This window comes from Aphelocoma coerulescens, chromosome 1A (assembly GCF_041296385.1).
Source record: "Aphelocoma coerulescens isolate FSJ_1873_10779 chromosome 1A, UR_Acoe_1.0, whole genome shotgun sequence".
Taxonomy (NCBI): domain Eukaryota; kingdom Metazoa; phylum Chordata; class Aves; order Passeriformes; family Corvidae; genus Aphelocoma; species Aphelocoma coerulescens.
In genome coordinates, this window is record NC_091014.1 from 62,519,510 (window position 1) to 62,544,864 (window position 25,355).

At 40.1% G+C, this 25,355-nt stretch overlaps 1 protein-coding gene across 7 annotated transcripts in view; it reads left to right on the forward strand.

The window, feature by feature from the left end:
• CHRM2 (cholinergic receptor muscarinic 2) overlaps positions 1-24,558 on the forward strand; it is an 86,972-nt gene extending 62,414 nt beyond the window's left edge. For 2 of the 7 annotated variants that reach the window (XM_069003133.1, XM_069003135.1), the window contains exons 2-3: positions 19,305-20,737; positions 23,944-24,558. In XM_069003133.1, the coding sequence (XP_068859234.1) occupies positions 19,344-20,737; positions 23,944-23,965 (1,416 nt within the window). In that variant the 5' untranslated portion in view covers positions 19,305-19,343 and the 3' untranslated portion in view covers positions 23,966-24,558. Of the gene's footprint in view, positions 1-5,751; positions 5,840-8,169; positions 8,318-19,304 lie in introns of those variants that run through there. The other 5 variants (XM_069003134.1, XM_069003132.1, XR_011147987.1 and 2 more) reach the window with 5 other exon arrangements.
• Positions 24,559-25,355: the final 797 nt, after the last annotated feature.

Consider the following 25,355-nt stretch of genomic DNA (forward strand, 5'->3'; position numbering starts at 1 on the left):
CATGGTATAATTTCAAGGCTTTGATCCAGGTTTTAGCACAGCTCTGCTGCATTTAAATGGATCCTCTTAACTTCTCTTTTTCCTTTCTTAGACCCTGCTTTCTCCTTTCTCTTTGAGCATTATTGTAGCTCTCCCTTAGCAAAAGCTGTCTGTGTGTACATGGAAATGCCTGCCATCAGTGATGTGCCCCAAAATCCCACGACCTCCCAGCAAGCACAGGCTCTGTATAAAAATGTGCCAAAAATAAATTCAGTGCTTGCCTGTTTCATTGCAAGAAAATGAAAAGGTGAGCAAACCTTCAGCCCTCCTCCATGCCTTGGACTGTGGCATGCCATGCAGTTATATAGCAGCTCTAGTGTCTTGGCCTGCCTATTGTGCTCAGCATCGTTCTGATGTGAGTGAGACATCACCGATGCCCTGCAGATCTTTGAGCTCTGAGTTCCAAGATAAATTTGGAGCAGAAAAAAGAGGGGAAAAAAAGGGACAGACAGGAGACTGAAATGGATAAATAGACTGTCATAAGCAATAGCACCTCTGGGTGCCGGAGGTGCCTTTGAGGTCAGGGATGATGTGTTGTGCCCACAGTTTTCAGAGACAGACAGTGATTCCAGAAAAGTTTAATCTAAGTCATTGTTTTTATGCCAAAACTCTTGTTCCTTCAAAAGCTCTGTGTTATCATGTGCAATATCATCATCATTTCTAGTGTAACAGTTCTGCCACAACACATCCTTCTGCTTTTTTTTTCCACACTCAAGTATTTTACAAAGTATATTTCTGATACTATAATGACAGTCAAAAAACTGAGAATGATGTTCTGGCTGGGTTGTAATTAGAGCTGGACTAATTATAGAGGTAACTCTTCATAGAGCATCAGTGAACTGACTATTCTTTAAATGGAATGAATCTCTATACCCTCATCCTCTTCAACAATGTGTGAATAACAGAACCTCCAAGTTAACAGCAGAAATGATAACCCAAAGAGTCTGGCTACTTTCCTACAAGCCTTTGTGCTTGAACTGTATGTGGTTGGCTCTCTTGATGCTGCTGTGCTGAGCCTTTACACTGGAAAATGAATCTCAGCTGCATCATCATTGCAGACTCCATTCATGTCAGGGCTATTATGCTCAGAGGGGAAGCAGCTGCTCCTTCAAGACCTGTATGCTTGGGATCAGAGACGGACAGCTCTCATGGCTGCTTGTAAAAGCAATTTGGAGGGGGGGGGGAAAGATGCATATCATGTAATGGAGATGGAAAGGCTGACTGCTGTGTGATCCTGTTCACTACTATTGCACAGGTCGGCCAGGGCCTGCTAAAACTGTCATTTCTCTTGCTTATGCACAAGGTAGCACTTTTTTGGAAGACAGTGCAGAGCTTGGGATCTTCTCATGTGATTCATTACAATGGCTATGTGAACTTGTGGTAGGACAAGAACAGAAATAAGAGTTAAGGACAAACATGGAACCTGATTCACTTGTGCTTAAAGGCATTTTGCTTTGGCATGAGCTGAGGTATGCACCTGAGTACTCACTCTTGCAGTGAAATTTTGCCAGCACACAACTTTGCTCACATTATACCTTTCTCCAGGAAAATGCTGTAATCAGGGCAGAACTGTAAGAGTCTGATCTCTACTCCTTCAGATGTTCTCTATGGGCCCTTCCACCCACCCTCAGCATCTCTTTCTTTCAGACTGCTAAGGCTATCTAGTGGTCAGCAACAGGTCAGAGCTGTGGAAATCGGGGCAAAGAGGATCTCTTTCTGATTCTCTGAATGATCTCAGCTTCAGCTCCTGGGAAGCAGCAGGTATCCCACACTGCAAACTGCAGGCAGGTGACTAAGGGGCAGTTCATTCTGGTGCAAGTCAGATGTTGACTTACTCTGAGTGAGAAGCCAGGGACCTGCATGATGCTGTTTGTTTTTCCCTCCAATGTGCTTCTCCCAGACTCACAGACTGCTTTCTGCACAATCACATGGGTTGTTTTCATCATATCTGACTCCATATTAAACAAAGGTATTTGTGTTCCTGCTTTCCTGATCCAGAGTACCTGCAAACTTCATGGCATATGCTAGAATCACAGGAGCATAGAATAATTCATAGGGATAGAGCCTCAGGAGGTCTCCAATTTCATCCTCAAAGTAGGGTCAGTGTGGAGTTCAGACCAGGTGGCTCAGGATTTTATCTGTTTTGGCTTGAAAAACTTCCAGGGATGGAGCCTGTACATAAATCTGTGTCCACTGCTTTGCTGGCCTCATAGTGATTTTTTTTTTTTTTTTTATGTCATCAAAACCTTTTGTCTTCTTTCTTTCATCCTCCCACTACACACCACTCTAAAAAGACTGGCTCCATCTTCTCAGTAGATTCCCTGTAGGTACTGGCAGGCTGCTACCCCAGCCATCTCTTCTTCAGGCTAAACACTCTCACTCCCCTCAGCCTTCCCTTCCAGGTCACGTGCTTCACTCTATCAAACAGTATATCCCTTGTCATTGATCTTGGACATATGGTCTGCTCTTAAACTACTTTCCAAGATGCATCAGTCCCTGGACAAAAGCATTTTTTAAAAAATCAGAAATCTCTGCTATATTACAGATACTTCTGATCTGCTGGACACAGTCCTTCTTGGACATACCCTCTGCTTCATGGCTGATGGGAAATGAGGAGATATCCAAAGCTGCTGTCTGGTGGATGAGAGCCACTGCCACTGCAGTGATTAGTGACTTAGGAGAATCAGGGCAGAAAGCAATGTGAGTAGAAGAAGGAAAGACCATGTTTATCCCAGTGGTGATTCTCATCCCCAGTCTTGCAAGCAGAGCCCAGTTGCCCTAGGGAATCCTGCATCACTTCAGGCCCTCTGTGTGGGTTTGGTGACTGAACTGAAAGAACCAATCTTCTGTCCAACAGTTCTCTAAGAAATTTCCTGTAGTCTCTATTGATTTTCTTTTGAGAGGGAGACATATATATAGCATTGCTTTTTGCTTTCCTTTTACACAGAGAGCTGTAATTAGTGGCCTTTGTACTAAACTGTTAGATGTGGCCACCTGTGGTATCTTGAGGTTATTCACACTTGTAAGTGTTTTTAAATGTTGGGTCTAAGCCACCCAGAGAACTTACAGCAGGGGGAAAATATTCAGTTGCCTGGAAGCTTTTCCATTACCTTACACCACAGGAGTGGCATAAAGGAGCTACTGAAAAGTCTGAGTCTCGTACTAATGTTTCTACAAACAGAAACTTTTTTTTTAAGAGGTGATAGGGCAAATGTGGGGAAGTTCAATTCTTTTTGCTGTTATTTATTTGTTCCTTTGTCTTATTCACTTAAGGGACAAGACCTGAGTAAAAATGATGGTGACTTAGGTCTATTTTATTTTGTTCAGAGAAGCACTTGCTCATGGCAGTCATAGAATTTCCTTCCTCTCCTTCTGTTTGTACTGATGACCTTGTCTTTGTCAGGACTTCCTCCAACTTCTCCCATCCCGTGACATCCCAGTAGCTCTTCTCCCTGCAGCTTTTCCCAGAGTTTTAATTTCCAATTTATAAAGGAAAGCCTGTTAGCCACATCCCCTCCATAGAATAGGTGAATGAAAATGATGTTATTTTATTCCTCAGTTGTTCTGCTGATTATCAAAATCTTCATAGGACTATTACTATGCCCTTTTTACTGATGATGCTGCTAGTCCCTGTCATTTACAAAGTCCTTTTATCAGTTAAGGTTCCGTGTTACTTTATGAACTTAGAATAGTCATATACATGGAGATCCATTTGGACATGAACAGGATGGGTGAACTGCAGCAGGTGCTTAAAAGGAGGGAACCACTGTCCAGTAAATACACCTGGAAAACCAGTCTGCAAAGCAGACTGTATCTACAGCTCTGGGGTATCAGAAGCCCACTAGGTTCCAAACCTGAACCCAGCATTATACTTTGCAGATTTTTTTTTTTCCCCAAGATATATATGGCAATGACCTGGCAACAGTCACAGCCCCAGATAGTTTTGCATGACCCTGTGCTAAGGGGAGAAAAGAGAAATATTGTCCTTTAGAAGGAGGAAATGCTTGGTTGGGCACTCTTAATGTTACAAACAGATACTGAAGACAGAGTTTTCTCCTAAGTGATGAATAGCAAGGGTGATCCCAGGACAGTTTGCAGCAGGGAACAGCAGAATATGATTCTGGATCTAATAAAACAATGAACTAGGACTAGTCCCCAGACACCAATCTTGGCTTTTTCCTGTTTTCTAGAAAAGTCGTGAGCCTACCAAAAGCAACAGAAGTTTTGCCATTGGCATACACAGGGCTTTTGACCTATTGATCTTTCTTCAGAGCAATTTACCATGAGATTTCAGGCTCTGAAATTGGACTGTGGATGAGTAATGTAGCTTATACAGTGGAGCCCTGCTCTCAGCACTCTCTGAAGTCAGGCTTCCAGGGCCAATGCTGATGTGTGAATTTCACAGCTCAGTCCATGAACACTCTCTAATATCCTTCCACTGATTGCTGTTTTTATGAGCAGCCGGATATTTAATTAATTCTTAAACCTGCACAAAAGTAGCATGTTTGCAGAGCAGATGAAGTGAATCTAGCACAAGCAAACATTATCTGTGTATTTTTGTCATGAAGAGATAGCTCTGTTAGGTACAGAGGGAGCTCAGATTAATTGTGTGAATCTCAAACCCAAACAATATAGAGGAGAGATATAAACACACCGTACATTCAATGGGTGTGCACCTTCTGACAGAAACACTGGCTATTGTTGATTAGCAAATATAATTGGATCATATTGGATTTATTTTCCTTTGTCTAATATTCACAGTTCTGTCCAAACCCCTTGTGTACACGATGACAAGAAAAACAGATAAAGAGGAAAAAATGCAATGCAGATCAACCATATTGAGAAATACATTAGTAGAGAATGAAAAAGATAGGGAATAAAAAACTACAATAGAGCATAAATATGTAAATATACATACACACAGAGAAAGAGAGATTATGCTTTGAAGGCATTATGAGTTTTTGATTTTCTATCTGTTGCAGAACAGACTCATTTTAAGGAAGCAGGAAAAATGATTTCTTGAATAGTGATTAGGTCTAACAAACCTCTGTGTTTGCTGGAGTAGTTGCTGTCAATCTTGGGGATAAAACACCTCCTTGAATAAAAATAGGAGGACAAAAGGAAAAAAAATATCTAAAGTGAAGCTTTAGCCTACTTGACATTCCCTTTCATTAATACTACTACCTTTGTCACTTTGCTTATAAGTCACAAAATAGAGTTTATGAACTTTCTTTTCAGAAAGAGAAAAATCTCAAATGTCTTTTGTCACTTCCTGCATAGAGCCTTGAAAACCCAAAACTTCTGGCTCACTTATCCAAATTCACCACATAAGCTTTATTTTTATCCTGACCCTAGCAAACACAGATAGAATGAACCACTCCCTGGCCACAGAAGTACAACGTTCATCACAAGATTTAGAAAGAAAAACTAGGAGATGGATGATTTTTTCCTTTTTTTACTGCATTACCTTTATTACCAAGCAGATACCAGAACAAGCTGCATCACCATTTATTTGCCATTAACTCGCTCTCAAACGTCACCCTGTTTCCCAGCATTGAAAGAACAGGAGGTATCACAGGTCATGTGCTGCAGGTTAATGACAAATTTGCTAGAATGCCTGAAACACAAATTTCTGCTTGTGTTTGAAGTCCATGTGTATTTACATGGGAGTTGAAGTTATATTGACTCTGTGTAGTACAAGGCAAATTGCATCAGGTTCTCAGTACCTGATGTAGAGCAACAACCCCCCTTCACCTGTGAAGATTACAAGGCAGCAAGAAGAGATTCTCCCAGAGAAAGTGTAAGAGTTCAGCTCTTTTAATCTCTCTGCCATACCTGTAGTTGAAAATGGCTATGAACTGTGTTATTATGTTTAATTATAAACAGATTGTGCAGAGGTATGGGGTACGAATTTAGTAAATCACAACATCCAGCAGGATTCGCTAGAAAAGACATTTTTCTTCTTACCAGATATGATTATATTACTTGTGAATGCTATCTTTGGGATGCTTGATCTTCTCTGCAAAGGTGATGCAATGCAAATGTGCTGTCATTGAAATGCTTTTAATAGATGGTGGGGTTAAGGAGAAAGCACGCTATCCCTTAAGTTACAAGGTCTGAGATCTACAGACCTTACACAATTGAGAATAAATGCCCAGGTTAGTGGCCTGGTGGGTTGGATAGCATTTGTTTAGGATGACCAGTATCATTATGAGTGTATACAAAATTATGAAAGATCTCTGTAAAGAAAAATGACATTTTAAATGCTCACTTGCAAAGTAGTAAATGTACAGAAGCAGATAATTAAATTTAAAGGGCATTTTCCAACCATAACATTAGAAAGATTAAGAGGTTAAACATTAACCTGACTGTAAATACTTCTGCTATGTCTTTCTACAAATAAGAGTGTCGGCATTTTAATTATTTGATGTTGTTCAATGCTTCGAACATTCAATGGGATTGCATTGCATATCACAACAGATCAAGAGCAGATCAACAAATAGATACAAACTAATTAAAAATTTAAAAAGAAATCTAATCATACTTTTATATAGCTTTATATGTACTAAAAAAAAAAAAAAAAAACAAAAACCAAACCCAAACCAAAAAATGCTTTAGAAAGTTTGTGAAAGGCATTCAGGACTTTATACAGATCTAGGACATTGATGTTAGAGATAACATGTTAAAAGCCTCAAAAGTATTGAATTTAGAAATGAACCTCATTTACATTAAGAAACAAGAAAATGTCATGTTAATGATTTGCCTACAGCCTGAAAGGGCACCACCAACCCTCAGGGATTTTTCTGTTTACTCTGTGGCTGGGTCTGCAGCAGGGAGCAGTAGTGCTTTAGCATGTACTACTGCTGAAAGCCCTAAAATAAAACACTGAGTGAGAAGAGTTCCTGTCTTGGGTCCTGCTTGACCCAAGGAGCCTGGTCTTTGACAAGCCCACTCTAAGATGAAAGCATCTGGATTGGGATCACACAGCTGTTTTCTTCCTCACTGCCAGGGGTTTTTTTGAGGCTTTTGTAAAGTAAGAAGGGAAAAATAACCCACTGAGAAGCAGTTATACCAAAACATCCTAAGCCTGTTATATCATGAACAGAAAAAAAGGGACAAGCAGACAATCTTTTTCTTTTTTTTTTTTCCTTTTTCCTCTGAAAACATTTCCTTTCAGCTGTCCCTTTGAAGTCACAGGCTTATAGCATGAGTGACTGAGAGCAAGGAGCTGTGAAATGAGCCTTTGAGCCACAGATTTCTCAAGGAGTATCACAAGGCATGTGCAACTGGGGTACACGGCATCTGCAAATCAGGGTGGTGTTACTGAGGCTTTGTTCAGCCTCAGACTCGGAGAGCTGCAGAGCCACAAACCTCAGCAGGACAAAATCACCTCCCATCTTCCTTCCACCTTCCCACCTGGGTTATCTCACTTCCACCCTGGGCAGTGACTGTGTTGGTGTGACCAGTTTATGAGGAAATAATTGAGCATAGGCACACGTTCTGTGTGTAATATTATTGTTCATTATAGATACATAAATTAGGTAATGTTACCATCTCCTGTTCCCCTTAGTCCTGCTGTTGCTCTGTTACTACTGGATACTTTCTCATTGTTAGAATGCTGTTGTAAGGTCATCCTTTCAAACTACCCACACCATAGATCACTCTCAATGTTGCCTAAAAACAAATCCTACTCAGAGGGGTCTGATTCACTTCACAGTCTAACACACAGATTGGCAGAATACTCCAGTCATGGTTATGTCTCCTCATTTTCCAGTCACAACTCTTCTGCATTTCTCATCCAAAACAATTTTCATTACTTCTCCTACATAAAGCATATTGCAAAAAAGATACTCTGCCCCATGGATAATTCTCAAAGAGGGAGCAAAATTGTCTCTCATGATTTTGGAACAGTCAGTAATGATGTACCCATTTCTTACAAACTTCAGAGCAAAGCTGTTGAAGGTTAGGATTATTTCTGCAAGTTGTCTGGTAGAGACAGAGGTCAAGTTCACCCAACATTGGCTTTTAGTGGGAGGGCAGCACCATAATGTGCTATCACAGCATCACTTCCTGCTACACCCCTTAGGAGGTTTATTTGAGACTGCAGGAATCTCTTTTGTCTTTCTGCAGTTTAAAGTGCTCAGAGAAACAGGAGCTGAGCACTGCCAGCAAAACCAATACCTGTTAGTCCAGGAGATGAGAAAAGCAACACAGTGGTAACCTAAGGAAAAATGATAGCCAGAAGATGGACGTGAACAGCAGAGAGCTGATGAAGAAGGTAAGAAGGACCAGAGAGGCTGAAGGGGAGCAGATGTTGCATTAGGCAGCAAGGAAAAATGAAAAGGGAAATGGATCAATGAGAAGAGTGGCATAGGTCTGTCCCAGACCTACAGGCTACAGATCAGGTCCTAATGCAAAGCTGCTGCAAATATCTGAAAGAAAAGTGTCACTGTTAAGGAGAGGAGATGCTGAGGCACCCCTTGTTAATACAACCAAGAGCAGGGGGAAAAGAGACAGCAAGACAACTGAAATTCCCAAGATGTGACCTCACGGAGAGCTGTGGCTGGTCCACAGCACTGAGCTGCTCCTCTGCCAGTTCAGCTGACACAGAAGGGATGTACCCCACTCCAGGGGTCCCCTAAATTCAGTCACAGTTTCCCTTTTCTGCTTACTTTGTGTCATTTCTTTCCATTGTGTTTTTTGAACATTTTACTTATCCCCAGGGACGACAGGCAGAAATATAGAAACCCTTTGATAACTGTCATCCTTACCTGGAGATAAAAATCTGAATCCCACTTGATTATCAGAATCCCATCTCATTTAGAGGCAGACCCTTTGTGGAAATTATTGTTACTGATCCCAGACTTGAGGTCACGGCTTTGATGCAGAACTGAGCAGGAAAATAATGATAGGAAAAGGAGGAAATAAGTTCATGTTGACAACATAGATAATAGCACACAAAAAACCAAAACAAGTTTACTGGAGAAAAAATAATCTCTATACAAGTAATAAATACACTGGAATTTCTGATTATGAAAGAAGACGATAACTTTTTGAAAAAATAATTTCTATCCTCTTCTTTAAAGAGGTTATAGAGGCCAAGTCTCAGTGAATAGCAGTGGATTTAAGAACTTAAATGTTTGAATGACAACTGAGGTGAGATTCCAAACTTCAAGTCACTTCAGTGTTTCCACACTACTGTTCAAAGTGCAAGGCTTGAAGATATGTTACCCTGTCTCTCTGTGGACTGTCATAGGATAATACAGGCAGGTACTGAAACTAGGGTCAGTGAGGTATTTCTACTAAAAATAGGTATTTAAGGGTGACAATTTGAAGAGTCCACGTGAATGCATTGCAGAACTGCTTCTCTTGCAGTCACCCTTTCTTGCTTTCCTCTAATTAACTTATTTTCTTTTTTATGCACACCTCAATCTTGTCCCGATTTCCTCCCTCTCACATTCACCCCATTTATTATTTTCTCTTGCCCCACACGTTTGTATGTCTTTCTCTAGGCATGTTCTTGTGCTCTTCAAACAGGTTTGCACTGTGTGGAGGCACGTTGCAGTGCAGCAATCACTGCTGAGTGGTTCTGCTGCTGTTGCATGGCACAGTGGGAGGGATTTAATCCCCAACATGACACTTCAGGGACACAGCAGATTGATGGAGGAGATTGTTCCCTAGGCATGCTGCTAGATACTATTCCTATCTAGATTTAATTTTACTTCCCATAAGTTTGCTTTACCACAAAGTCCCAATTTAAAGAGTTGTTATGTAAAGATGGACTTAGGTTCAGGGAAGTGGACCACTGCAGAAGAATAAGGTAAAGTGAAACCTCAGAAAACAAAATATATTAGTTAGTAGTCTTTTTGTCCTTAGATATGTTTGCTGTGGAAAGGTGGCCTGAGATGCAGAAGCAGAAACAGGAAACTTGCAGACAGTAACAGATAAGCCTGCCAAAGAAAGGCAGAGAGCAATGTACAGCATAATTATGGAATTTAAGGACTTTAATAAAAAGAGTTTGAGATCCTCAACATCAGAAATTGGAGAGGATCTGACTTCATCAGCAAGTCAAGTCATTCTAGAAACAGTTGTGCTGAAGCTGGCATGGTGCTTCTGCCACAATGTGAAGGTTCCCATGTGGTAAAAATACAATGGCACAGCTTCTAAATTTCAAAATCAACGTCTTTCTCTCTTAATTAAAAACTCATCTTTGACGTAGAATGGAATGTGCAAGGGACATCAAATACATTCATCACCATCACTCTGTGGAAATTTTGTATCACACAGACCTCACTGATAAAGTACCAAGATGAGTTTGTGAAGTTTGCAGATCTGTGCACACAGTAATGGCCTTGCTTTTCTCTACCCTGTGCTAAGTTAATGCCCCCCAGGTTTTTAATGGTTTTGGCTTCAAGTAATCCAATTTAGCCCTTCTGAAACCCTACATTTCAAATGTTTCCATTATTTTATTTTGGCAAATATTCAAGAGAGGTCAAAATCTGATGTGAACAGACTTTACAATGTCTCTTTAAAAACCAAAATAAGCAGAGAGCTTGAGAGTATTTGCTTATGCACTTTAGTCTTCCTGGCCCATTGATGATGAACATAATTTTTGCAGAAGGTACATGGTCAAAGTCCCTCAGTCTCCTGTTATTAAGTTAAGCTTGTTAAACATTACATTATTTTTTGACAGAGGGTAGGGGCTTCTCTTAAAGGCATGGTGAATTAATGCAAAGCTAAGGTATTTTACCTTGCTAAGAGTAGCTGCAGCATGTTAGGACCAATATCTGGACCCATGCATCAGATCCAGATTCAGACACAGATTTGTTAAACCCGTAATGGAGTCAAAATGCAATTAGTCTGTAGCTATAGTCTATGCAATTAAAGTTGGTAGCAGTCATGCAGTGAAACAGCATAGTCAGAGACTTGGGGAGCCTATACTAATGCAGTGGCCATGAAAAGCTGCTGAATAAATATCTCCTTTCATTGGCAAGGACTATGCAATCTTTGAGCTTCTCTGCTCACCAAAGGGGAGATGATCATGCAGACCCACAGCAACCATTCATAGCTGTGACCCACATGTTTAAAATTAGCTGCATAAAACACTTCCTTTGAGATTTTAAAATGTTTTTATAAATATTTTGTTAGGCGTTGCCACCCTCTTTCCATCTTTCACAAACTTTTCTCAGACTGCAGAATGAGCTTGGAAATATAGATTCTGGTTGGAAATTTAAGTATCACTGCTTTCTGGTAAGGTAAGAACCAAATAAAGTTCTTTCAGTATTTCATTATCACTGCTTCAAAAGCAATCTTCAGTAATACAGACATAAAAAAGATTTAGCTGCTCTCTCAGAAGCAAGTTTGAACTTCTGTTCAATATATGCTTAAATACTTGCAAAGGATTTGAGCCATTATATATGAACCCTGTTATATCTGAGTCAGCATTCTTCTCTGTGCTTCTAATCTACATCTCAGGTAAGCTGTTAAGTGAGATGGAAGATGTGTAAAAATCCCCAGAATTTATGGACACAGAAGCAGAACAGACTAGATTCTCAAGCTCTTGAGAATTTCATGTAAGACTGATCATGATGGTGTTTAAAAGAATTTTAAAATCATTTGCTGAGTAAAGAAATGAGGCACTTTCCAAACCAGATTCAAGGATCATCTGATTGATCTTAGTGAGTGAGTAAGAAAAGCCCATGCAAAAGCCACATACTAACACTGTTTACAACCTAGGGAAAAGGAGAGATTTTCTTTCGCTTCAGGAAGAGTCTCTTTGTCTCTCATGTGTTAATATTCCTGTCAGAAGCCCTACTCTGACTCTGTCTGAGGAACAGAGTCAGAGTCTCCATGGGTTTATCCATGATCCCAAAAGGACTTCTATGACTTGGAGGGATTTGCAGACATTCACTGAAATATCACAGCATCTTTTCTGGGCTCACTGGCAGGTTGAGGGGGTTAATCCATGGTTCCTTGAGAGACCCTCCTTGTGCTGTACTGCAGTTCTCTGGGGTTTTTTCATGACCGATATTCCTACAGGCTCTTCCAGGAAAAAAAATTTAATCCGGGAAAGACTAGAAAGACTGGGATTTGGGTTTTGATTTTTATTATTTTGTTTTGTCTGGGGGGGGTTGGTTGGTTGTTGGTTTGGTCTGGGGGGATTTTTATAGGTCTGCTTGTATGTTTTGTAAAAGAGATACGTTCCTTTTATACACGAGCTTTGGGTAAGAATAAATTCTAAGTTGGTTTCAGTCAGCCTTCTGATCCCTCTCCTCTTTCAGCAGCTTCACTACTTGTCACTCAGGGACTTTGAGTAGGTCTCATAAGGTTTTTGTATTTAAGAGCACAGGTGTGATAGCTGATCTGAGGATAATGAAGTACTGTGCCTCCAATTTGTGCTGGGCTGCAGAAGGACAACTTGACTCTCACCACACTGTTCCTTCAGAGAATATATCCTGGAACCTAATGATCCTCAATTCAATCTGAACAGAAACTTAAATAACTCTTCTGCTGAGGCAACCTTTCTCATGGCTGAGGATAGGTATAACTTAGACTAAGTTCTGGCATGATTATTTTATCTAAAGTGTTTGAAGAAGATAGTTATAGTCAGATAAAACTTGCTGGGTGATGGGTGTGTGGAGCTTCAGTCAACTTCCAGCAACAGTGGTGCAGCACAAGGAGGAAAAGATTGACTTACTGACATCTGTCAGTGTTCCTGTCAGGGAACCTTTTCTAGTTCTCCTATAACCTCTGCAAGTATAAACCAGTATAGGTGCCCTGATGAAATGTGTATGTGCCGTGAGCTAGACCCTAGATTTTACCTTTTGATGACATCATCCACTCTTCTGACCCACTTATGGCCTCTCAAAGGAGTTGGGTCATGCCCAAATAGATGACTAAATGATGGTGGTTGCAGTGAATAAGCTCAGGCCTAAGCATGTGCTTCTGTGCAATGTGTGCCCCAGTCTAACTAGATCACAGAATATTCTGATTTGGAAGGATCCACAAGGATCATCAAGTCCAGCTCTTAAATGAATGGCCTATCCAGGGATTGAACCCAGAACCATGGTGATATTAGTACCATGCTCTGACAGACTGAGCTAATCCTAGGGCCATATACCTCTTCACCCAGACTGCTTGATCCAGGAATATTTAACTGTAATGGTTTCAGGTTTTCATCAAATTATGTCTCTGCCCATTAATTATAATAAAAAGTAAATTGCAATAAAATGTGGGGCTCCTCTGCCTAAGACATAAGTAATTATCTAAGTTTTTAACATATTTTGAAGCTATCCTACTGCTGGAAATTAGTTTTATGTGGCAGCTGCTTATCTGTGCCTCTAGATGGAGATCCTATCCATTTAACTCAACCCTCTAGAGAAAGCTGTGGGATGATTCAGTAAGAGCTCCAGTTTGCCTTTCATACTCCAAAGACTAAATTTTACTTTTTTTCTCTGATTTCTGGATTATAAATTTATTTTGATCTTAGCAACTAAACATATTTCACAGCTTACCTGAAAAAAAAAAAAACAACCCAGAAAAAATGCTTCAGTTCTAGCTTTCAACAGCAAGAGCATGCCTAACTACTGACTGCCTGAAATGTAGTGCTGAAACCCTCTGCTTTACAACTGCTATCCTGAAAATTCCCTCTACTGTGTAAGCACCTCTGACAAGCTGAGGTGCACAGCATTGCAGGTGGGACTCAGAAGGAATGATATGGATCATTGTATTCAGTCACTTTTATCATAGGGATATCTCTCATGGTTCCACAAGAACAGTGAGGAAAACCTTCCATAACTTCACCAAGAGACTTGGCTATTTCCCTTCTGGTTTTAGACCAAGATTTTTCACATATAATCCTAGCAAGAATAAGGAGACATGTGAGTCAATGTATCTTCTCTAGTCCAGGAGGTAAAAATCCCTTTTTGTGGATCAAAACCAGTTAGATAAAACCATGTTGATTAAGCATATTTTTCAGGTTTGCCCAATGCAGTAGGATGCAGAGTTTAGCTTGTAATGGTATCAGCTCCCAAAGACAGAATGTAAATTCTCTCTTGATTACACAGGTCCTGGAAAACAAAAACATATCTGCATCCAAACCTATACTTACAGAAAGGTAATATTTCATGTGCCCCAGTACCAATGGGTGACTATCAGCATAACAGCTGTAATTGTAATAACAGTACCCATATATTAGAAATACTTGGTTATCCAGATCTTTGAGGAAAAACTACCCTGTTTTTTTTTCTTTTTAATTTCCTGAAACCAGAGAGGTTATTCTTTGTTTGAGTTTTTTTTACTATACTGACTATACTTTTCTTTGTGTGATATTTAATACAAACAACTTGGGCTCATTGCACTATATTTATACTTCTAAATTGTTTTTCTACATTTGCTTCTATATAGCTTTAGACTGTAAGAGCAGCAGTGTGCAAGATGTAGTTAACAGCTTTACAAATCCTCAGACCCTAACTTGCCCTGAGGCAGCACTTTTGGTGCCAGCATTGACACCTTCTCATGTACAGTCCCCTGCTGCTTTTGGGGGAATATTTTCATTTCTGCCTTGTTCAATTGTTTGTGGCACACTGTTGGTTTGCTTTTTTTAATACTCTTTGACTCTGATCTACTTGTTGTTTCAAGATACATGCAGAAATTTTTAATTTTGCCCTTAGGTATTCTTCACAATGAGATGGAGAAAAGCAGATCCAGGCAGGCCCACAGGATACCTTTTTTGTAGGACATGTGTTGATTGAGATAAACAAAAGTGCATGAAAATTAAAACAAATGGACCACACCAAGACCATAACACTTAGCAAAGATGTTTCTAGTTTCAAAAGGATTGCAGAAGATTACCCATGTGGTGAAGATTTTATTCTTCAGGTGTTTGGGTATTTTCTGAAATGTGTTTTTACCAAAAATCCAGACTACATCTATAGTTCTCTCTTAAAGTCTGCAATAAATTCTGGCTAACAGACCCAGGATCTTTGTCACAGATGTAGGGATTTTGTTTCTCTCTTTTTCTTCTCACACTGTGAGTTTAAAATGGTATGAGGAAGAAATGTAGAATCAAAATCAATTCAATTCAGGATAAAAATCGGTTCAGAAAAAGAATTCTATTATTGCTACAGCAAACATCAAATCCATTTTACATAGGTTTGGGCTGAATAGGAACTAGATCAGAAAAAGAAAGTTAAAGAAGTAACTTCTGCTCGAGAGTTACATGTTGAAATGCACTCAGAATGGCAATGCACATAGATTCTTGGGTAATCCTGTTTAAATCACAAATATAACTTTCAGGTGCAGATCATTTGTTGCCTCTTTCACGTCTTGACCTTTATATGGTTTCAGAGAATTCAAAGAAGACATTAAATCCTTACCAAATTTAACTTGTCAATATGCACAATACAGAAGAAGGGTTTGTCTAACACCCTCTGACAGGCATGATGTTTCAGCCATTTTTTTCAATATACCAAACATTTCTATAGTCTGTTTTGTGACAGATGTTGGAGATATATTTTTAAACTTAAAATTACAGTGTTTGCTACAAGATTCGCCTGCACCAAATAGATGTGTTCCTGTTGGGGTAAGTGGAAAGAACAACTCAGCAGGATGTAGTGCTTAAGTATGCCCCAGTTCTGCCCTAAACTGTTGCCCAGTCAAAAGAAGGGAATGATTTTCAGCACTATGAGTTCTTTAGAGGGAGGAACTACTGCACTGGGAATGCTTCCCATGTACATATCAAATATAAACAATGAATTAATTTATATGTGGATTTCTTGGCTTTGGACATTTTCCGTGCAGTGATTATGGTGTTTCCACTCCACGAAGTCATATATATTTTGAAATATATTTCAGAATATTAACTTGGTTGCTTTTCAGGTCCCAAGAGACATTCCTTGCCTTTTCTGGGTATCCTCTGTTTAGCAAGAATGCACTTAGTATAGAAGGATAAATTATGGTAGCCCATGGGAGTCAGTGCCATATTGTGTAACTCACACAAACACCCATGGGCTTGCAGAGGAGAACTCTGTTTGCTCAAGAGTAAGATCTGGTATTTCTCACGCAGGAGGTCATATTACCTTAAAATGCCTCTGCCCCCTAGGTCTGCCTGACAAATAACATCTGCTCCCATAACAACTGCCACTCCAGCAGGAGAGATGGGCTCTGTGGCAAGACAAAAACAAAAGCAGTCCGCAGGCAGTCCTGTACTGAGGCAGCAAGTGGCCACGATAAGAAACAGAACCCTCTCTGTGCACCTGATTCCAGCTCTACTGGAGCCAACAGGAAGGAGCCCAGAAGATTGCAGGGGCTCTTGGGTTAGGAAGCATGCACACCCCTGCCTCTGCTCATGTAATATTTGAACTCTCAGCAGTGACAATAAATGTCAGTGGAAATCAGATGTTTCTCTCCAGCCCTACACCCTCTCATCAACATGCACAGCAAAAGATGCTTCACTTTACAATCACACTGATGCAGGCAAAGGAAGTTTTCACTGAAGGTGGTGACAGCAGATGTTTCCCTGTACCTCAGAAAGCTGTCACTATCTATGGAATTTGCAGTCCAGAACTACCAACCTTCTTAAAGGCTGGAAAGTTTTGTGCACAGATCACTGGGAAAGGGATTACTTTGCTTTGCTTCCATTTGCATTAACACAGGGAAATCCTATTCCTAGCAAGTAAAATTAGCTTTTAGCTTTCATCTATCTCCTTGCATCCCATAGATTCCCATAAAATCAGGGGAATTGAATTACTAATAGTTCCAGTGAAAGTGTGTAAAAATTTTACCTGAAAAGACTCAGGAATAAAGTTAGCTGGGAGATGGTAATTTAGTTTCACAACAAGTTTCAAGTTTTTAAAATTAATTTTGTTCTTTGGCGGAATGAAGCAGAACTTCTGAACAGTTTTTCAAAAATGTATTGCAGAGAAACACTTGCTTTCTTATCATAAAGCACTATTTTTTCAGCTCTGATCCATTCTCAATCTTTTCCATTTTTGCTCCCCCACTCACTTTCTGTCACCAGAGGTAGCTGCAGAGCCCTGGATCACAAACCCTCTTCAGCTGATTTTTTTTTTTTTTTTAAATCAATACATCTCTATGTGTGATTCTGTCTTTTCATTAAAAAATGCATTCTGTTAAGAATGTTCATAAACAACTCTGCTTGGGAGTAATTCTTAGCTTGTCCAAAAAACGGATGTCTTAACACATCTAACTGGATAACCAGCTGCTCAGCTGCGAAGCTTTGGGAGAAAAATACAGAAGGAAATGCTGAAATGACAGTCCTATATATTAAAGGTGTCCTGTGGATGTGTTTGCACAGAGTAGAAATTCTGCTCCATTGCACTCAGCCTATTCTTACTGTACAAAGCACACACTTTGCTAAAGCATTCCTCTTCCTTTTTTTTGTTGTCTTGAACCTGATCCCAAGAATTTTAGGGATGTACCTCTAAATAGATAGAAGGAAAATAATGTCTGTCTAGCCTTATGTTCCTCTACTTATTCATGTATTCACTTCAACATGGAATTGGCAAACAAATTTTAGCTGGTTTTGAAAGCAAAAGCTTTCAAAGAGCCCCACCCTCTGCCAGTTGTATTTCTTTAAGTGCAAATTGCAAGATTAAAAAGTTGCCTCAGACAGAAAACCTTTTACCCTGGTTTAGCATTTTGATTTTTCCATGGAGACATACTCTCTTATTTTTCTGAGAGGTCAGAAGGGGTTTTGCTGCTGTGCTGACATTTTTCATCATCTTCTTTCTTTCTTTCACATCTGAAAAAAAGAAAAGAAAAGCACAGTTCTGAAATGACAGTAAAAATGCATTGCTCCTTTTAAATGACGTGGACTGCCTATGCCTGTGCATCAGCAGGTTAGTCAGAGGGACCAGAGGAGAATTCCTTAATCCCTGGTGTTTGGAGGGGCTATACATAGATGAATTTTTTGTCTTCCTTTGATTGCACCACCACATTTAGAAACTCTTTCTTAAGGAAGTGAGGCCTTATGTGTGGGGGGAAAAAAAAGGAGAATATTGTAATTAGAAAAAACCTAACTTCCCTGTCACATCTGGCCTTCATGCTTCAATAATCCCTTGAGCACAGCTCATAAATAATGAGCAGTCAGAGATGGGCTGTACAATTCCAGTGCATTCTATTGACTTCCAGGGGATGCACAAAATGATAGAACATATCCTGAAGGCAAAAGCATGCACTGTTTTCTTAGACTTCTCTCAAATGTGTATTGCTAGCAATTTAATTGCTATTTATTGAGCACTGCCAGTAGGGTATACAGGGCACAAAAAGAATTGCTATGTGTAAACAGAACTATTTTTATCTGTTTCTTTATTTAGCAATACCCTGCTATCCCTTTCAGACCTTTTGTTGTAGTTTAATGTGATACCAGTTAAAGATATTGTGATTTGAAAAATCATGGGAAAAGTATCAAGCAAGCATCAAAAGATAATCTCATTGTGTTTTAAAAAACTCCACACAAACAACACTGCCTTATCCAGATACAAATACTCAAAACTAATCTTATTGAAAAATTGAAATTGAAAAAAATAGAAATAAATTATGTATGCATCTAACTAGATAGCCAAATGCTCAACTGATGTGAGTTTACTAACTCTGTTAACTTCAACAGAATCACCCGCTTTTGCTTATTGACAGACTAATTAGCTTGATGCAGTACCAAAATCTTTGTATGTGTTGACTATAAAAGGAACTGCAGGGTAAGAAAATTGGGAGGAAATATGATAAAAACCCATTCCATAAACCTCACAGAAGCATGCCCATGTGGAACATGAAAGAAAGATGGAAACAGAGATCTCCTTCATGTCATCTGCCTCTCTGTAAATCACAGCTTCACTTTGGGTTATAAGGATGTTACACCCTCAGGTCCAGACTTTTTATTTGGAATACGGTTTGAAATGAGCAAAGTGAACTGTTCTGTTAGCAAGAAAGAAGACAATATGCAGGTTCAGTTCCCAAATATTCAAGTCAACATTAGTTTTAAAAAAGTAACTAAGAGAAAATTGTATCTGAGAACTTAAAAATGTAGTGTTGGATCCAAATGTGTGCCTTTCTCACATGCTTAGAGCTAGCCTATTGTTCTGTTAAACTGTACACTGTAAGGTGTCTCCTTTAGCCAAAGCTGACTGTTTTTTTCCTGAATACATCTACCTTTCAACTCCTGTCATGTCGGGCTTTTTTGGGATCCATTCCTTAAAGGCAAAGAAACTAACTTCCTGATGGTATCTGTTTTCTTTTCTCTGCAGGCTTAAGTTGTAACTGGGTACCTTGTTATCAGAAGCGAAATGAATAACTCAACGTACATAAACTCTTCCACTGAAAATGTGATGGCTTTGGAGAGCCCTTATAAAACTGTTGAGGTGGTGTTCATCGTCCTGGTGGCAGGGTCTCTCAGTCTAGTCACCATAATTGGGAATATCCTGGTTATGGTGTCAATCAAAGTCAACAGGCATCTCCAGACTGTCAACAATTATTTCCTGTTCAGCCTGGCCTGCGCTGACTTGATCATCGGCATCTTTTCCATGAACCTGTACACCCTCTACACTGTGATAGGCTACTGGCCCTTAGGGCCGGTGGTGTGTGACCTCTGGCTGGCTCTTGACTATGTGGTCAGCAACGCCTCCGTAATGAACCTGCTCATTATCAGCTTTGACAGATACTTTTGTGTCACCAAACCTCTGACATATCCTGTGAAGCGGACCACGAAGATGGCAGGCATGATGATCGCAGCTGCCTGGGTGCTGTCCTTCATCCTGTGGGCCCCTGCAATTCTCTTCTGGCAATTCATTGTGGGAGGAAGGACTGTCCCAGATGGGGATTGCTACATCCAGTTTTTTTCCAACCCTGCTGTCACATTTGGCACTGCCATTGCAGCCTTCTATTTGCCTGTTATCATCATGACTGTCCTTTACTGGCAAATCTCTCGAGCCAGTAAGAGTCGGATAAAGAAAGGAAAAAAGGAAGCCACCCAAAACCAAGAAACAGTTTCCCCCAGCCTTGTCCAAGGTAAAATAGTGAAACCAAACAATAACAATATCCCAACCAGCGGAGATGGGTTGGAGCACAGCAAAATTCAGAATGGAAAAACCAGTGAAGAGACTGTGACTGAAGACTGTGTTCAAGGGGAGAAGGAGAGCTCCAACGACTCCACCTCCGTCAGTGTGGTCGCTTCCAACTTGAAAGAGGACGAAGCTACCAAAGATGCCAGACAGGCTTCTGCCTCCCAAGACCATCTCAAAGCAGAGAACTCCAAGCTGACATGCATCAGGATAGTCACCAAGTCCCAAAAGGGGGACTGCTGTGCCCCTACCAACACTACCGTGGAGATTGTAGGCACGAACGGGGAAGAGAAGCAGAACAGCGTCGCCCGGAAAATCGTCAAGATGACAAAGCAGCCAGCCAAAAAGAAACCACCCCCTTCTAGGGAGAAAAAAGTGACAAGGACTATTTTGGCCATCCTCCTGGCCTTCATCATCACCTGGACCCCATACAACGTGATGGTGCTCATCAACAGCTTCTGCACATCCTGCATCCCTAACACTGTATGGACCATAGGTTACTGGCTCTGTTACATCAACAGCACCATCAACCCCGCTTGCTACGCGCTGTGCAATGCCACTTTCAAGAAGACCTTTAAGCACCTTCTTATGTGTCATTACAAGAATATAGGAGCTACAAGGTAAAAATAATAATGAAAATAATTATGGAAAGGGTGAAGAAGTTCCAAATTAAATTTTAAAAAACCCAATGCTATAGCACTTTATGCTCTTCTATGGAATGTGCAATCCAGGATGTTAGTGGAAATACTGATAAGGGGCATCAGCTGAACCCCTGAGGACTACACTTAAAACACTTTTTTTATAAATGAAAACAAATCTTTGGGACATGGGGATGTTTGAGAAATTATTCAAGGATGTGGACTGGAGGCACAGTTCCTTACTTTCTGAGAATATTCTGCAGAAGGGCTTTAAAGTCTCTGATTTTTAGTCATTCTGTGTAAAATTCTTGTTCTTTCATTCTCTTTTTCTTGTTTTTTTCCTGTATGTGTTTAATACATCTTCACCTAGGGCTAAAACCCCCAAATTTTAATAATAACTGTGCGGAAGAGGCACAGGAGTTTGGAAGATCATTGTATAATCCAAATCAATCATGGCAGAAATTTTCTAAAGCTCAAAGTTGTCTAAAGCTGTTTTGCCACTGTCATGTAAGAAGCTTAATGTTAGGTAAACCATGATGAAAGTTTTTTATGTTGTTTATGACACTACTGTTTCCAAAACTGCCTCAGTTCTGAAAGTGTACTTATGCTCTCAACATGTAATCATTGTATATTGTTTGAAGTCTGCCACTTGCCCCTTCCCAGGGGCTTTTGTTCTGTGACTGCTTCATCACGTCAAGATCAAAGTGAAAAGACGTGGTCTTGTCCAGATTGCTACATGCCAAGACTTTTTCAGCCTCCATGTAAACCAAAGCTTTTGAGATGATTTTGTTCACTTTGTTCGTCACATAACATCGACCTGTGGATTTGTCTTTTACCTCCATCAGCCTTTTCTTCCTTTCTGTACCTTATTTGTCCCGGGCAAGACTGAACATCAAAAGAAGTTGTAAATTCAAAGGTCTCATCCAGTCAGCCACCATGGTGGCCAAACAAAGGGTCTCAGCTGAAGAATAGAAACAAGATTATTGCTAGGAAGATGAATGGTTACATCCATTTAAAGTTGGATGTACAGACGAAGAGGTATGTTGAGGCTTCACAGAATGAATAGTTAATATTAGATGACCATGCTCTTGGCCTGTCAAATGATTCTATGATTAAATTATTGAGGAAAAGAGTAAGATAGACCAACATACCCACCTTGATCAAACTCTGCTAAGCCCTTAGTGTGAAACTTGGGTCCTTTCTGGGTGAATCCTGGACAAGACGTTCACTTTCTGGAAAAGATGGTGGTCACATTGCCTTGTGTACTGCCCGGGAGCCATAATTTGACTGTAAGCCAAGGGATAACATTAATAAAAAGGCAGAGAGGAAAACTGTGATTATAGGAAACCAGATACTGAAATAGTCTGGATGGGAGTCTGGCAAGAGTTAAGCTCAAATATTTTCTGCTACTCCACACTAGGCAAAATTTAGATTATTTCTGCCTGATAAAGAATTTAGTATTCCAATATTTGATATTTACTGTAGCAAAACTAAGCATTGTGTGGACAGGTCAAAGGGTATCAGATTACTGACAACAGAGGTTGTCTGTGAGTTGTGCCTATTTTATTTACCTCTTTCTTAGTCGCTCTAACTTCCAGGCCATATCAAAGGTACGTTTATATATTTTGTTACCCAAAAAGAGCATAGACAGTGTCCGAGAGTCTCTTTTCTGGAATGAAAGCCACCCACCAAACAGAACACCAATTCATTCTGTTATTTCATGCCACCACATTAGAGTATTCCAAAATGTACCTCAAAATAGCAGCCTCTGAAATTGCAGAGAAATTAATCTTGCAGAATTAAGTTTTACATTTGACAAGCTTATTGGAACACAGCGTCAAAGCACTTTGGTATCACAACAATTTTCATGTTTCGTAGTACAAGTTCCCCACAGAAAGTGAAAAACAGGAGGATTAAACTGCAGTAAATTAAGGCCACGTTAAACTCAGGATTAATGTGTCTTAATATAAGCCATTGAATTTATACCCCTAGTGATTTCATCCTAATTTAAGTGTCTCCATACAGCCAAGGATCTAATTTTGAAACTCCCACCTGCCTCGAGTCATATCTACTATCACTGTTTTCATCTTCCTGCTTGTAAGGAAGAATAACTCAATGACAAAGCTTGCAAAACTGAGCACTACTTGCCTTTTAAAACTTCATTCACTAGGTTTATCTTGACAGGTCAAAGGAAGGACTTACACATTCCTAGGTTGTTCATTCTCTTACAGTATTAAAAAACCCAGATAAAATCCCAAGATAAAATAAAATCAAATGTGATCAATTTCTAAATCTGACTTCTTTAGAAAAGTTTCATAAAAGAAACACACCTGCTTCTTTCATTCAGCAAGTGCTGTGGATATCAACAGTATAGGTATTCAAATTGAGAAATAATGGTTTGTACAGCCATGCTTAATCTTTTAACTCTGGTTTTCTGGCAGGTGTGCAAATCCTTTATTCTCACATTTGAAGCTGTCACTTGTTCATAATGAATTAATCTAACAGCTAAGGACACCTCTACAGGTTAGGAAGTGTGACAGATAGATTATAATTATACTTCTTCATCATGTGATAACACTCAAAATACCACAGGAAAAAAAGTATTTTGGGGCCCAGCATTCATGTAACAAACAAGCTAAGAAAAAATATCCGTTCAAATCTTTCTAGTGCTTTTCCCTGGCACCACCCTCACTTTTGAGCCCAAAAGAAAAGGTGCTTTAATTTGTGTTTTAGTATATTTAAAAGGCTTGCAGGACACACAGTCCTTTGTGTTTCCACCCTGCAACAGTTCCATGATACCTTTACATTTGCAGACAACTAAACAGTGTAAAAGTAGATGACATAATGCATGTGGCCACAGGCAAGCAAACACACAACCCAATATAGTTTATATACATGAAAAATAACCAACTACTAATCAAGATATTGCATGGAATCTTGTCTGCCTTGTGTGCATTACCAGGTGCTGGCAGCTGCAGAGCCAACACTTATTACACTACCTAGCCTCTCCTGAAAGCAGAGAAGAGGTACAGATAGAGAGTGCCCTGAGATACTGGGAACCTCTTGGGTCTTCAGCTGGCTCAGTAAGACAAAAATGTCATAATGGTTCAGAACCACGAAATAATTTGTTCTTGAATATCCTTTGAGCTTTCATGTCTTTCCTTTGTGTCCCAAACCACGTTCACCAGGTTTCACTTCCCTTCTGAGTGATAGTTCTGCGGGATCTAGATGTCAGTCTAGAAGAGCAACTCTCCCTGGGTAACTTCGGCTTCCCTGGCTGTCACCTGCACCCCGTGGCCCCGCGGCCCCAAGTGGCCCTGCTGCTGGAGCTGCCTCATCTTCACCTTGGGCCAGAGGATCCCAGTGGCACATCCACACCACGCGCTGCACTGACCACTTCTGCTTCACATTGAAATCAAGCATACTGTGCAGGTGACTCATGAGAACAAAAAAGAAAAAGAAAAAAAAAAACCAAAAAAGGATAATTAACAACAAAAACTGCAGCTAGAACTTCTTTAGAACTTCTTGTTCCCTCGTTTTTTTTCCTCTTTCATTACTTTCAGAAAGAGGCAGCCCATGGGGAGTGATTTGTGTTGTCACAGGACAGCCCTACCTTCACTCTTCAGGAAGAAAACAGCAACTTGAAGATGCAACAATCCAGTGGGCAACTTCTCTGAGTATTAAAGGTGTTGTGGTAAAAGAGAAAGGAAGGAAGAGAGGAAGAAGAAAAAAGAAAAGAAATGAAAAGAAATGAAACGAAACTAAATGAAACGAAACGAAAAGAAGAAAGAAAGAAAGAGAAATCTGAAGCCATATTGAAAATCTGTTTTCCAGTGAGAACAAAATCTAAGAAAAACTTGTCAGCCTTCTTTCTGTTTGAGATTTTCATTTGATTTATTAGAAATCATAGGATCTATTCAAATATAGGAAAGTATTTGAATGTTGCCTGATGAAAGACAGTCCAAAGGCAGCAAACACATCTGCATAGGTCAGATTGCTTTTTCTTTCCTTCTTTCATTTTTTTTTTGCTGTACAAATGCTGACGGGGTAGGGAGTGCTCAAGTGGACCCCAGAGATCAGTTGTTTGGCATTCACAAAGCATGAAGGGGACAAAAGCAAGTGCTAAATCTATCAGCCCTCTGTTTTATGCTCTTCTGGTGGAGGAAAACATACTGACTAGAAGAGGTGCTTTTACGAAGTGTGACTGTGGTGAGAACAGCCCACACACCACTGAAGAAACCTTGAAGTGGCCCAGCAGCTCCTGGTCTCCCATACAGGGTTAGGAGCAGGAGGGCACAGAATTTTTTTGGTTTTATCTCTTTATGGATTTGAATGTGTCCGTCTGTCTGTGGGACTTGCTAGCAAACTCACTGTCCACTTGCCCAGTTTTGACCACTTTTGGTCTCTGTTCTTCATTCCTATGAATGAGACATTCCTGTGGATGAGTGTTGCCTCAGGATATGGCTCCCGGTTTCTCCTGTGGTGCTGAGGTGGCACATTTTGAATTTTTCACTTCTGTTGACAGTACCTCTCCTTGCCACTTCTGTGCCCCAAAACTAATCATGGCAGGGGCCTAGCAGGACCATATAGGTAAAGCATC